Raw genomic sequence first — 15,044 nt, 5'->3', positions numbered from 1 at the left:
ACACCACTGCATCTATAAATGAAAGTTAAGGCAAAGCTTTATATCAAGAGCATCTGGAAGCCCCTCCCAATCCTCTGGGTCCAACCAGATGGATGACTGAATATGAAAAGGGTTCTGTGGTCTGAAGAGTCCACATGTCAGGTTGTCCACCTCCAGATTGTCACCATGGCAAGTTCAAAGGCCAGCATCCATGATGCTGTGGGGTGTTTTAGTGTCCATGGCATGGGTCACTTGTACATCTGTGATGGCAGCATTAACCTCCTAAGACCCTGAGTTCACAAATGAGGACATTACATTTTGGCTTTGCTACATTATAGTAATCATTTTTGGTATTTGATTAGATAGTTGTACAAAATAATGTCCATTCAAGTTTAAGGTATTTGCTTGAATTTGCTTGAAGGGCGGTGGTTTTCAAAGTGTGAGGCGCACCTCCCCTGGGGGGCGCCACAGGACATCAAGGGAGGCGTGGAACCATAAACCAGAAAAAAGGTGATTTGCTTTGCTTACTTCTGCTGTTTGTAGAGTTCTTCACAGGAATTAAAACAAATATGGTTCAATGATGGTAACTGAGACAGTTCATGCAGGTTTTGGCACCAACAATGATCAAAAGAAAGTACTGAGAGGCTGAAGGTGGAGGATGATCTGCAGTTATGGAATACTGCATCATCTGCATAGATGAGTACTCATAGTTCCTGCTAAATTAGAGCATAATTATCAGGCAGTCATGGTAAATAACTGATTGCATGGGAAAGATTGATGTTTAAATACGTTTGCAAAAAAAAATCAAAATACAAAAATGTTAAAAATAAAAATGAGACATAAATGTTTGAAAATATTGTGTTTAAATCTAAAATTTTGAAGGGGGTGGGGGTCCAGAGGATAAATTATTTTCTCCTGGGGGAGGTTCACTCCCTCACACTTTGAAAACCCCTGTTTTAGGGAATTTGCTTTTCTTACTGAAATTAAGAGGATATTGTATGTTTCGGAGAGTTTTATTTTTGCTTTTTTGTTTCTGTGTTTGTTTGTTTGTTTTGCATTTTCAGGGGAGTTTGGGAAATTTATTACCAAATATTGGGGGCAAGTGGATTGGGAATTTGGGTTTTGGGATTGTCCTTTAAAACTTTCAGGGTTTTTTTATTCTTTTATTTTTTTTGGATGTTTCCATCATTTTCATGGTACTTTGGAGAATGTTTTTGAACATTTCTTGAATCTGACAAGAAATTTAGGGGGGAATTTGCTTTTGTATTGCTTGAATTTTGGAGGGAAATTTTTTGGGGAATTTTAAGGCTTTATGAGGAAGTTTCCTTAAAAGATCTGAGGACTATCTGAAGGAATATTTGGATATATTTTGGGTTTATATGGGTTAATTTTATGGCATTTGTTTGGGTTTTAGAAGGGAAAATTTCCAAGAATGTCCTGCTCAACGACAAGCCTGATGTATTAACGTATTAGACAGTATTTATCCCACATAAGTGGGAGAAAATAAAAATGCTCTCCTAACAAAGGCTCAGGTCTCAGGAGGTTAATACTGAGTGGAATGAATGGCTGTTGAGCCCTCTGGGCTTAAGAAGAAAGAGACCATCCAGATTGTTCTCTATGCTCTATGCCAGAGGTTTTCAAAGTGTGTGACAGTGAGCCCCCCCCCAACAAGAAATTATTCATGGATCCCCACCCACAAAAAGGACATTTCAAACATTTATGTCCAAGCTTTAAACATTTTTAACATTAATATATTTTGGATATTTTGGTTTGCAAATGTCCTTAAACATCTGCCTCTCCCTCTTATTCAGTTATAATGCCATTAAATACCATTTTTCATATTTTTGGGCCATTTTTCAACTTTTTTTTGCCACTTTTCCCCATTTTTTCCACTTTTATCCAATTTTTGCCCTTTTTTTTTAACCATTATTTCATGTTCATCATGTTCCTGTCCCAACTTTTCTGGAGCACACCGTGAGCATAAAATTCATAATGTGTGGATTTTCCTGAAAACCTTGTCTTGTCTTTTTGCTGTGTTCAGATAAACGAAGGTTGCAAAGAATTTGTAAATCACTGTGATTGTTTTTATTCATATATTTTTCAGTGTCCCAACTTTTTTTGGATCAGTTGGACTTTTAGATCTCTGCTGTAGACTGATATTCATATTTTAAAAGTCCTGTTATTTCTAGCTTAGAATAACCCATTGATCTTTAAGGATGTGATGTTTGGATTCAATCTGATACTACAAACCCAGTTCCATAAAAGTTGGTACGCTGTGTAAAATGTAAATTAAAGTAAATAGTTTGTAAATGTTATAAACCCATATTTATATTAACAATAGAATATAAACAACATAACCGATGTTGAAACTGCAATATTTTACCATTTAATTAAACAAATATCTGCTCATTTTGAATTTAATGGTAGCAGCATATCTCAAAAAAGTAGGGACGGGGCAAATAGGGCTGGAAAAGTAAATGGCAGTTCACCATGCCATCCAGTTACAAGGGTATAATTCAAAGACAGAGCCATGTGTGAACAGGATCCAGAAACACCGCTGTCTTCTCTGGACCAAAGCTTGTTTAAAATGGACTGAGGAAACATGGAAAACTGTTCTGTGGTCAGATGAATCAAGATGTCATTGACTTATGTTTTTGTAAACTTTTTACAGAGTGCCCCAACTTTTTTGGAATTGGGTTTGTAATATCAGGAGAGAATATTAGAGCCTCTAATTGAAGTTTGTTGTTCAGTGGTCTGATGGATGGGTGGATCGTTGCTGTGATGGTTGGATAAGAACCAAAATTGATTCTAAAAACCATGAGAGTGTGGACAGTCAGGGAGAGTTTCTGACCGTCTGAAAGGACTCCCATTCCACTTTTATGCTTCTTAAAAGCCTCATTACCTCCCCTGCTCCATATTCTCTCACCTGTATCCGTTCTGAGTGTCGATGCAGGTCCCCCCGTTGAGGCAGGGGTTGGTGGGGTAGGAGGAGCAGAGCTGGTGGGTCATTTCCCGGGCAGCGCAGCCGCACACAGCCGAGGACGCCACCTTCACTGACACCAGGGATAAAGCTCCCGAGTCCACCAGGGTGGGCGAGTCGCTGATGCTTAACCGTGTTGAGCAGCCGCCGGATGTTTTGCAGTCTGCACGCACACACTCGTCTATCTGCACCTGGCTCACAGCGACACGCAGCAGTGACTGCAGCTGCAGAGAGTCAGAGGAGGCAGGACGGGAGGAGACCAGGGGAGGGAAACGTGGGAATTACAGCAATTATCAGTGCAGATACAAGGATTTGTATCTCCAGCGCTGGCGACGAGGGGTGCACAGTGATACATTTGGAGGCAGAAAGCAAAAGAGGAAGGCCTGATCTACATAAAAGCTCTTAAAATGCAACAACAGGGTATTTCTGAAGAGCAGGACACATGAATAGGAATGACAGATGTGTCAGAATGATGCACAATCAAAACAAGGGTGAAAGACAGGCACTGAAAAGGCCAAATCGGGGAAATAAATGTGAGCGATAAAGAGACATGACAGGGCCGGGCGGTAAACAGACGGAAAGTTGGTTTGAAAATAAAAGGGCAGATAAAAAGGCCTGTTATCTCTTCCCCTCAAGCTCCAAAGTGTATCACTTGATATATGAGCATTGATCCCTATCTATCAGACACCACGTTATATATACCTTCTGTTTATGTGCAGCCAGCATGGCGTGCAGCTTCTCAGGGCGCAGGTAGCCATTATCTGTTAGCACATAGAAATGGATGTCCACCGTCCTCTGCTCCCTGTCCGCTATGCTGAAAATGTTGATGCTCCCCGGCCTGACGGACAGCGTTTCAGACAGGAAGTCCCAGAACATCTCCAGCCGACTCTTCCCCTCGACGTGCGAGTCGATAAAATCTTTTGCTGTAGTGCCTTCGGGAGACAAAGAGAAAGAGGGTTCATGAAAATAAGAGCTACCGACTCGTCAATGACAACTACAGAGTTGATCAAAGTCTACCGAGTTCCCCATTCCATTAGAGCAGAGGTAGACCTACATCTCCTCGTATCGATCCGCTCACTCACTGAATCATCCATAAGGTGAGCCAGTCTCTGAGAATCACTCATTCCTTCACTGAAACAAAGTCAGGCCCTTTTACAAAACGCCCAGAAAATCAATCACATTTAAGATTTCACCTTCCAATAATATCTGGAGCATGTGGGCAGTCGTTCTTAATCTCCAAAAATGATAATGACCCCGAGTCAGAGGCATCCATAAAGCCCAGGCTGAATGGCTTTTTAAATGTCAAGGACTTTCCCTGACACTTCCAAATTGACCTTTCTCTCTCCAATTTGTTCTGAGAGCTTGACAGAAAAATGAACACTGCAACATAAACTCCACAAAAAGGCGAAGAGGGAAAGTCTAACTAACAAACGGAGAAATGTCTAATGATGTATGAATAAAAATGTTCTCCCACAGCCTATTATTATCGGAGTTAACTGGATTGACAACTTGATCATCGTTCAATGAAAAGAGCCACTTTGTTCGAAACTGCTGCTTTCAGATTCAGCTTCACAAAAGAACCAAACAAACGCAGCTGCAAGAAAGAGGAAGATTTCTTTTTAGTGGAGATTGACTAAGAGAGGGAATCCAAATGAAAACATTTAAGGCCCTGACGTACGCAGGGTTTTAACGTGTAGCACAGTCGTCTTTCCCATCTGATGCTGTTGTCATTTTAATGCTCATATCTTACTGCTGTAATTGGCGGTCTGTCTGTCCGTCTGTCCGTTTCCATTTAAACGCCACACTGTTGCTCCATTGTCCTCGATACCGTTCAGAAGACTTCTTGGGTGTACTGGTTCGAAACTGGTGCCATGAAAAAAAATCTTAGCTAGTGCTGCAGACTAGTTAGAGAGTTATTATGAGATTTTAAACCAGTGGTCATCACTCACATTCGCACAAGGGCCAGATTTAGTCTGGACAGAAACTCTGGGGGCCGGACTTTCACATTAACAAAAATTAATATTAAATCTAAAAGGGAGGCTATGAATAAAAAGTGCATAATTTTCATCAAATTGATTTGTATTGGTTCCAAATTTGACATTACCAGCTGCTTACTGGATGCTGAACATGTCCGGCCCGGCTATATTTCTTGATTCTAAAATTTGGTTGTGTTAAATTTGTAATTGAACAGCCCTGGCCAAGAGTCAGGCCTGCAGGTTTTTAGATGATGTTCTGGGTTCCTCTGGGACATCCTGGATGAGTCTTCCATGCGCTCTTAGAGTCATTCTGGTAGGCCGGCCACTCCTGGGAAGGTTCAGCACTGTTCACAGTTTTCTCCACTTGTGGATAATGGCTCTCACTGGGTCCCAAAGCCTTAGAAATGTCTTTGTAACCCTTGCAGACTGTTAGATGTCAGTGACTTTGTTTCCTATCTGTTCTCGGATTTCTTTGGACAGCGCCATGATGTGTTGGAGATCTTTTAGCCTACTTCACTTTGTCAGACAGGTTCTTTTTAAGGGATTCTGGACACAGCAGGTCTGGCAGTAATCAGGTCTGGGTGTGGCTATCAAAACTGATGTGTTTTATCAGAGTTCATGATTTAACAAGAGGGGTGATGACTTTTTCACAGAGGGCCAGGTGGGTTTGGATGGCTTTTTTGCCTTAATAAATGAAATCATCATTTAAAACCTGACTTTTGTATTTACTTAGACTTCTGTTCATCTTTTTTTCAGGCACACATGTACAGCCAACTGAAAACAGCTCCATGACCCACATTTGGTCTCAACCCACCAGTTGAGAACCCCTGCCTCAGACATATTGCTTTATGCCTTCAGAACGGTGCCGTTTATTGTCTTTAGAGGTCACGCAGAGAGGTATCAGGTAAAATCACAGCAGCACCTATCCACCTGCAGAGCTGCGGGCACACCACGCTTTCAGAAACACACAGCCGACAGATGAGTCAGCATCTCTGCTAATGTTACCGGTCAGACGCAGCGAGGCGGACGACAGGATGGCCTTTTCCTCCAGCTCCCTGACATGAACTCTGATCCCCGAGATCACATCGGGCCAAACCCCATCGGACACGCCGACCCTCAGCCAGTAGCTGCCCGCCGGGGTGTTCTGCCGGACGGTGAGCTCTCCTGAGCTCTGGTTCAAAGAGAAGTACCTGAGAAAGGAAAGGAGCTGTTGAGTAGGAGAAGACGGCTTAGCTGGGAGATGAGAAAGAAAACAACAAAGACAAGTGGCTTCTTTTTATTCCAGGGAAAAATACCTGACAGATGGCAGCCTGACAAGAAGAGAATTGGTCAGCGGTAGCTGGTTTAACTCCAGAATGTGAATTCAGTCAAAAAAACACAAAGAAAATAGAAAAAGAAAAGCAGCCAGGAAGAAAAGAAAAAAATCTTGGTCTCCAAAAGAGCTTGATAGTTGTCATGGTAACTGTCAGAATTTGTTATGTGAATAAAACAAATATGCGATTGGTATTTCTAATCTGATCTTGAGGGTTTGAATACTGAGTAGCAGCACAAGGTCCCCGATGAAGTCGGCCTGCTTCGTCTTACAGGTGGACCCAGATTGCTTCGTTTGTTTCAATCTGATTGCATTTTCAGGAGAGGCAATCACCGTTGACGGCCGTGATAGCACTCCCTCTGGAAAATACAGCTTATATTAGAGGCCAGGGAATTAGATGTGAGATTAGTGGAGGCACCAGTAGGGTTGGTGATATACTCTGCTGTTAACTACGCATACGCAGCTGCATGATGGCTGCTACACTAGCGCTGCATCGGTGTGGCTGAAGAACACGACTTGGATGTGAGACGCAGAGGGAACATGGCTGACTGGAGGAGAGACAGTCCTACTTCTAGCTTTGTGGCTCAATCCTCCCAGCCAGCACGGGTTACTGTATATGTGGGTTATAATATGTGAGGGTTTGGCCATGGGTTCCATGTTGGCCCCACCTGTGATGGTGGATCGGCCCACAAGAGACCCATATAGGCCCCATCTAGAGATCCTTGCTATTGCCGTGTTTACTACAAGTAGGATCTATCATGGATCTCTAATGAAATATTTCACAAAACATGCTCTGCTCCTGGCAGGCCAACTTCTCTACTTCATTGTTGCCATTTAATGTTAGACCTAACATGGGTTTCACACATGCATCTGGAAAACCTCCGATATAAGAGTGTGATTGGATGAACGTTCTGTCACATCTCAACAAAACACATGACGTCGTCGCTGCTACTGAGGTGCGTGTGCAGCAAACGCGAACCACGGCGACATGTCAGTACCCGACTTTTGTCATTTTGAAAAGAAAACAACTCACTGCTGAGTTGCTGCTACGTAGAAATGTGGTCAAGGTCTGATGAAACTGGCGCTTTAGCAGCATCCACGCTAATCCTTCCGCCATGATTGCACCGGTCTCTTGTTGCTGCTTGTTTACGTCACGACTCGGCCACGCCTGAAAGTACTGCCCCTCGTCGCTGATTGGTCCTGTCACTTTCTAACCGGGCCCAGACGGTTCAGACGGGAGCTTTGAGAGATGGATTCACCAGTGAGAAGCACGGAAACGGGCGAATCCATCTGCTTTGCGAGGTTATATCGGACCTGTTTTTGTCCAGAATTCTCCAGAAGGCCTCTTCTTCAACTGGGTGGTGAAACGCAGACAAAATTAGCCTCTCCAACTGTCTGCTGGTAGTTTTCACCCATATTATAAGAAATCATTTGTGCTGTATATTTTTGGATCTGTGGACATCAACCACATGCATAAGTGGAAACATTGGGTAACCGCTTATTTTCATACGTAAATTCATGGAGGAAAGTCAACCCAAGTCATTCTTTCCTGTTGAATGCAGTCGTATGACCTGTGCAGATGTTCCTATGTCTGTTTTATAATTCATTTATGGGCTTTTATCCCATTTTTAAGAGAGCAGGGAAGAGAGAGCAGGGAATGACACATGGGAAGAGAGCCACAGGACAGACATGGCAACATACATGAAGGGGCCATCTGTGCCACGCCACATGTTTTAAAGCAGGGGCGTCAAACTCAATCACAGCAGGGGCCGGATTCTGGATTTATGTCTAACCTGAGAGCCTAGCAGGGTCAACATTTAACCATAACTGTCAACCTCATTTTCACCAGTAATAAAATATAACAAAACAGAACTGATGATCAACCATGAGGAAATAAAAAAAAGTAAAAATGATCAATTTAAAGGCTCAAATCTGAGATAAAAATTCCAACTTATTGTTCAAAAGATCAGGACACAATATAATAAAATAGAAAAATAATGTTTTTAAAGAGAAAATATATGAGGAGAAAGTTGAGATCATAAGTTTGAAAGGTCAAAATATGAGATCAAATTTAAAATTATGAGTTTAAAAGACAAAATATGACTTATGAAATGTGAACATTTTAAAATGAGAGTTTTATAGGTTAAAATATTGGATTAAAAAGCCAAAATTAGGAGTTGAAAATGTCAAAATATGAGCTAGAATTCAAAATGATGACTTAAAAAGTTAAAAAATATGACTTAAATTTAAAATTGGGACTCTAAAAGGTCAAAATATGATAACATGAGAAACAATTTAAAATAACGAGTTTAAAAGTCAAAATATGGGAATAAAAAGCCCAAGTAAGGAGATGAAAATGTCAAAATATGGGCTATAATGCAAAATGATGACTTAAAAAGTTATAAATATGACTTAAATTTAAAATTGGGATTGTAAAAGGTCAAAACATGATATAAAAAGTAAAAATTATTCATTTGAAATGTCTAAATATGAGAAAATTGAAATCATGAGTTTATAAGTCAAAAAACAGGATGAAAAGGCAAAGAAAGTAGATGACAATGTCAAAATATGACTTAAATTTTAAAATTGGGAATCGAAAAGGTCAAAATATGAAATAAAAAGTAAAAAATAGTAATGAAAGATGTCAAAATATGTGAAAAAAATTGAAATCAAAAGTTTAAAAGTCAAAATATGGGATTAAAAAGCCAAAGTAAGGAGATGAAAATGTCAAAAATATGAGCTAGAATGCAAAATGATGAATTAAAAAGTTAAAAATATGACTTAAATTTAAAATTGGGACTCTAAAAGGTCAACATATGATATAGAAAGTATAAATGATTCATTTAAAATGTTGAAATATGAGAAAAAATGTTAAATCATGAGTTTAAAAGTTAAAAATGGGGTTAAAAAGCCAAAGTAAGGAGTTGAAAAGGTCAAAATTTGACTGGGAATCTAAAAGATAAAAATGTGACATATAAAGTCCAAATTCAGATTTGAAAAGGTCAAAGTATGAAATGAAAAGTCAAAATCATAAGTTTGAGTAATCTTGAGATGCAAAATTGGAAAAATGAAATCTTTCTTACTCTTTACTTTTAGATTTTTATGGCTTAACAACTTATACTGGAGGAAACCTGCAGAGCTCATACTGGTGGACCAGTTGGAATACAAACATGATCTTGCAGGCCGGATATAATCGCTCCATGGACCGGACTTGGCCCCTGGGCCATGAGTTTGACACCCCTGTTTTAAAGGGATATTTCCTGAAATGTGCCACGTTCCAGGCAGGCCAACGTCTTTCCTTCATATTGGTCATTTCTGTCGCGGCTGTTCACCAAAAGGCTTATTATTTATTTATTGTTTATTTGATGTGGACATCACAGTTACACTGGACAAACCAATTACAAACTTCTGGATAGTGAAAACAGACAAAACGTGCAGATCCTATCCTCAGGGAACTGCACTAAAATTGCACTTTTTTGCGTTGGACGCTATCATATGTATTTTCGCTGATCTAAACACACCAAACGCTGCGTAAACAGAGAGCGTGTCTCCAGCCTAAGGTAGTGCACGTTTGAGGCTAAGCATGATTGAAGGAGGCCGTGTTAGAGAAACCCAGTCCCCATCCTCTTTATCTTTCACACTCCATACTGTAGGCGCTTCCTCTGATTCCCCGCTGCTTTAGCTCTTGTTCTTGTTCTTGTGCTGCACATTTGAAGCTCAGCAGGAGAAAAAAAATGATATGCATTTAACAGAGCACTCTTACTTGGCTGCACTTGTCTCCAGAGTGTAGGTCTTGTTGTCCCAGTCATCAGGATCTGGGGCATACACCCTCCCCAGTGCCGCATTTGCCATCCTTCCTGTTCAAGGTAAACACACACACACACACACACACACACACACACACACACACACATTGATTCAGTCTGGACAGAATCTGCTGATGCCAACACTTATCTTTTGGTCCCTCTCTTCTCCTTATCTTGCATTCTTGTGTTCTGTTCTACTTATTATGCTCATAACTGTGGAGCCCCACTGCTGGAATGAATAGGCTCTCAGTGCTTCACTTCAGAGAGCGTGGAGCTTAAGGAAGCAGGGCTATCTCAGTATGGATTATGTTATTATCGACCTGCAGTGCCAGAGTACTGCAGCTGGGTAAACAATGGCAGCCTGGGTGAGTCACAGCGCTCCTGTTTTCCACAATTACCAAAACTGCCATGTAGCTGAGTGTGTGATCAAATGCTAACAAAGCAACACACCTTGCTAACTTGCCTTGAGGGTAGAAAAACTACAGAAAGGGAAGAATCATGATCCTTATCATAATGTGATGTTGAGACGAGCTTTAGGCGGAGGGCTGGCGAGGGAGGGATGTGCAGAGAGGATTTGACAAAGATATTAGCATAACAAAACACCGTCAGAATGTAAAAGGAAAGTAATATTATGAATTCAGGACTAGACGGCGCAGGTATAGGAGCCAAACTTTCCCTCTGCCTGCAGAGAAACGCTCTGTGGAGGAGGCACAGGGCGCAGAGAATGAAATGAGGGGGAGCGGGCCACTCACCCTTGCGGCAGTGCACATAGACATCTTTCTCTCCTGCCTGGTGGGCGTTGTCATTCTGGTCACCGACGGTGATAGTGAGCGTGTGAGTGGATGTCATTGGAGGATGGCCACTGTCAGTCATAACCACGGGCAAGCGGAACTCTCTCTGCCTCTCCCTGTCAAACCTCCGCAGGGCGGTGAGAGTTGCAGAGCCGTTTCCGTGATCCTGGAGGTGGAAGTCTGCAGAGTGCAGCGAGGGGAGGGAGAGCAGGAAGGGAGGCCCGTGCTCTGGGGAGTCTCTGTCCACAACGTGGAGCAGAGTGGACGTCCGGTTCAGCCAGACCGCCTGAGGCGGCGGGCTGTTCTCCCACAGCACAGGAGCGTACGCCGTCTCCAGCTCCGGCCCGTTGTCATTCACGTCTAAGAGCGGCAAGTGGACCGTGACACTGCCAGTCAGCGCTGGGGTGCCCCGATCGGTCGCCATGACAACCAGCTCATAACCCGCTACCGTCTCTCTGTCTAGCGCGCTCGCCACTGTGACCACGCCGGCACGGCTGACTGAGAAATGTCCGTAGGGGTCAGAGTCAGAGAGGATGCTGTACAGAATCTCCCCGTTCAGGCCAGAGTCGGTGTCGGAGGCCGCCACCTGGACGATGCTGGTTCCCACGGTAACATCCTCGGGTAGAGCGGAGAGCAGGTGGGAGCTGGGGGTGAAGACGGGAGCGTTGTCGTTCTCGTCCTCCACCTGTGGCGAGGAGAGTTCATCAGTAAACAGTGGTAATCGTGGCAGCTGCTTCACAGTTCATCTTAAGGGCGTCGCAAATAAACGTCACAAAGACGCAAAAAATTCAGACGTGAATTCTCACACATCTTTCTATTTACATTTAAGCTACCTGGCCATTAAACAGCACTTCTTTCCTATTTTTACACATTTTTGCCACTCTTTACTGCTTTTCGCCCATTTTAGTCACTTTTCTCTCATTTTTTTGCTACTTTTGGACCATTTTTGCCATTCTCACCATTTTTGCACCACTTTTCACCCATTTAAGCTACCTTTTGCCATTATATACCACTTGTTTCCTCTTTTGTCGCCCATTTTTGCAACTTTTTTTAGCCACTTTTATCCCATGTTTGCCTGTTTTCACCATTTTGCACATTTCAGCTACCCTTTACCATTAAATACCACGTTTCCTGTTTTTACCCTATTTTGCCACCCTTGACTGCTTTTTGCCCATTTTAGTCACGTTTTTGCCACTTTTGAACCATTTTTGCCCCCTGTAATTTATTTTTATTGCTACTTCAAGCCATTTTTCCCTTTTTTAACCACTTAGATTCTGGCTCTTGCAGTGCTACTCAACCCTGCTCTTTGGGTTGAGTAACACTGAGGTTGAGGATCGACCAATCAAATTGTCCTTGTCTGCTGTTGCTATGCTGTTCTCCAGGAGACATTTGCTTTGATCTCACTAAGGGTGCTTTCACATTAGGCCGAGTTGTTTTGAACCGCGCCACGGCACGATTCCTCTCCCTCCCCCTTCCCCCGCTGGCTTGCTTTCACACTAGCGACATCGATCTGTGCCCTGGCGCACTTAGTATTTACTCAGTCGGAAACAGCAGGTGGCAGTATGCACGTAGCTGGTTTACAACCATGGCAACCACTGGGGTCATGACCTGAGCGAAGATTGTTTTTGTTTTGACCCAGCAAAAAGTCCATCCTGCAGCCATGGAGGATTTAAAAACAATTTTTAAGATGCCAGCAGCGTCACTCTTCATATCTGCACATCGACTACAGCTCAGAGGATTAAATGGGCTCGCACTGCACAGATACAGCGGTTTTTGAGGTGACAGGAGACTTTTATTGCCTTTGCACCTCCTCTCACTGACTCCAGCTTGTGTTCATCTGTAAGGTGAGTCACAACAGACCGTTTATTGACTGGATTCTGATGATTTTCATCCTTTATTGAGGAAAAATGTGAACAAACTGCCACTCCATGGAAAGAACTTTAGTTTTTATGATGACGTCATAAAGCTGATACGGCGCTCTGTCCTGCATCCGGACGCGGTTGCATTCACGTCTCATCCGAACCAAGCCAGAGTCCGCTTGAATCGCGCCCGAGACCACCTCCCTAAGTGGGCCCAGGCCCGGCGCCTGGGCATGGTTCGTTTGCATTCACACTACCAAAATGAACCGGACTTTGGGCTCAAGTCCACTCGGATCCAGGACCGAGCCCCTAGTGTAGCACACACATTTTGCTTTTAAAAGAGGAGAAATTATTCAGCTATTTATGCTGGATTCACTGCTTTGCTATCATTTCACAGATTTTTAATAAGTACTGTTAAAGTGTGGTGATAACTTTTGGCTCTCAGACTTTAACAATGGTTGTGTGTGTGACAGAATGTTGGGACTCTCTTAGTGAGATCAAAGCAAATCTCTCCTGGAGAACAGCATAGCAACAATGGGCAGAGCTAACCTGATTGGTCGATGTTGGGCTTGTGTTCTAGTGGTTTGGTTGACATGAAAATCCAAGAGCAAAAAAAGTTTCGCACACAGAGAAAGTTTTGTACACTGGAAGACAAAACTCAAGCAGAAGCAATCTCCATGCATTCAAAGCAATTCATAGTGTTTCAGAGAGTTAACATTTATGGCATCAGGAGCATTAAAAGATGAGTAAAAGGTACTGAAAATAAATGTATAAAAATATGCGATAAAAGAAAAATGACCTCATTCTTAACTGACCTGTATGACGCAGTGGATGAGGCTGGAGAAGTCCGAGTCCTCCACTTTGACAGTGAGGTTGAAGCGCTGCTCTCCTGCTTTCTCAAAGTCCAGCTTCCTCTTCAGCCTCAGCGTCCCGGTCTGATCCTGTCGGTGGCTCACCATGTAGAACCTCTGCTCCTCGTCCCCCGCCACCACACTGAACGCCAGCTGTCCAAACCTGCCGGCGTCCAGGTCCACGGCGCTCAGCTCCAGAATCGGAGCATCCTCACCGGTGCTCTCCGGCACGCGAGCTCCACACCACTCCTCTTTGAACTTAGGAACGTGATCGTTGACGTCTGCGACCATGATGGTGGCCGTGGCGGTTCCTGTCATACCGCCGCCATCTCTGGCCTCGACTACTATCCTGTGGCTGTCGGCGGACTCGCGGTCCAGGCCTTCTGCCGCCACAGAGACGGTGCCGGTGCTGGAATCAATAGCGAACAGCTCCTCTTTGTCCTTGTTAAAAGCGTTCTCTGTAATCCTGTAGGTGAGGATCGCGTTCTGACCTACCGCCGCATCGTCCAGGTCCACGGCTGTCATTTCCACCACAAACGTTCCAGGAGGGGAGTTCTCCGCCACGCTACTGTGGCAGTTATCGGGCGCACAAGTGAAGGTGGGAGCGTTGTCGTTGATGTCCCACACGTTGATTATAACATCCGTGAAACCGGTGAGTCCTTCGCCCCCCTCGTCTGTTGCCATTACTACAAAACGCCAAACAGCACGCTCTTCCCGGTCCATGGTGCGCTGGGCGTACATCTCCCCTGTGATGTCATTGATCATGAAGTGTGACTCCGCCCCCTGGCCATGGATGGAGTAACGTATGGCGCCCTGGTCAGCGTCTTTGTCTGGGTCGGTAGCCGTCACCTGCAGAGAAAAAGACGGCTCTTTAAGGAAATGGACGTTTATTCATCCAGCCAAATCCAAATTACTGCTTCCTCTTATCTCCTCTCAGACTCACCCAGGTCTTCTTTGCTTTTAGATTTTTTCAGACAGCCTGTGTAAGTGTTTGCACTTTTCCCTGACAGCTGAAATTAAAGCAACGAGCTCTGATCAGCCACGTTTCTTACATCTGGCCTCCGAGTACGTCTGACAGCCTCGCTGCTTAACTTCTGCACAAGATCAATCACTGCAGCCTCTCTAACACATTTAAATAATCATCATTTAGTCTTTTGGACTTCTTAGCTTCAAAACATTAAAAGGATATCGGTTAAATCAGAGAAATAACATGTTATGTGAAGAAATAAAGCTCTACTTGAACCACACAAATCACATTCTGAGTCGATGCTGACCTTGAACGTTTCTGGATTCAAGTTATTCCCAGAAGTATACGCCAAAAACAGTGGAACTATGCACGCAGTTCAGAAAACTCACAGCTATGCATGAACAACCTGACTCCAAATATGATTAGAAATCACTATGCATCACAAATTTGCCAACCTAGATAACAGGCCTTCAACCTGCAATGCTCCTGTGCAGTAAGACTTCAGTCACGTGTCTGAGTCTAT

General features: G+C 43.4%; 1 protein-coding gene across 1 annotated transcript in view; it reads right to left on the bottom strand.

The window, feature by feature from the left end:
• The window catches only part of LOC121514750 (neural-cadherin-like), a 244,359-nt gene that overhangs the window by 66,505 nt on the left and 162,810 nt on the right, over positions 1–15,044 (bottom strand). The window contains exons 18-23 of the mRNA XM_041795036.1: positions 13,519–14,403; positions 10,806–11,529; positions 10,011–10,104; positions 5,941–6,125; positions 3,662–3,891; positions 2,906–3,183 (exon numbers count right to left, since the gene is read on the bottom strand). Coding sequence (XP_041650970.1) covers positions 2,906–3,183; positions 3,662–3,891; positions 5,941–6,125; positions 10,011–10,104; positions 10,806–11,529; positions 13,519–14,403 — 2,396 coding nt within the window. The remainder of the gene's footprint in view (positions 1–2,905; positions 3,184–3,661; positions 3,892–5,940; positions 6,126–10,010; positions 10,105–10,805; positions 11,530–13,518; positions 14,404–15,044) is intronic.

The sequence above is a fragment of the Cheilinus undulatus genome, linkage group 9, assembly GCF_018320785.1.
Source record: "Cheilinus undulatus linkage group 9, ASM1832078v1, whole genome shotgun sequence".
Taxonomy (NCBI): domain Eukaryota; kingdom Metazoa; phylum Chordata; class Actinopteri; order Labriformes; family Labridae; genus Cheilinus; species Cheilinus undulatus.
Note: the sequence above shows the minus strand (reverse complement) of the source record. Positions and strands in the feature narration are given on the sequence as shown.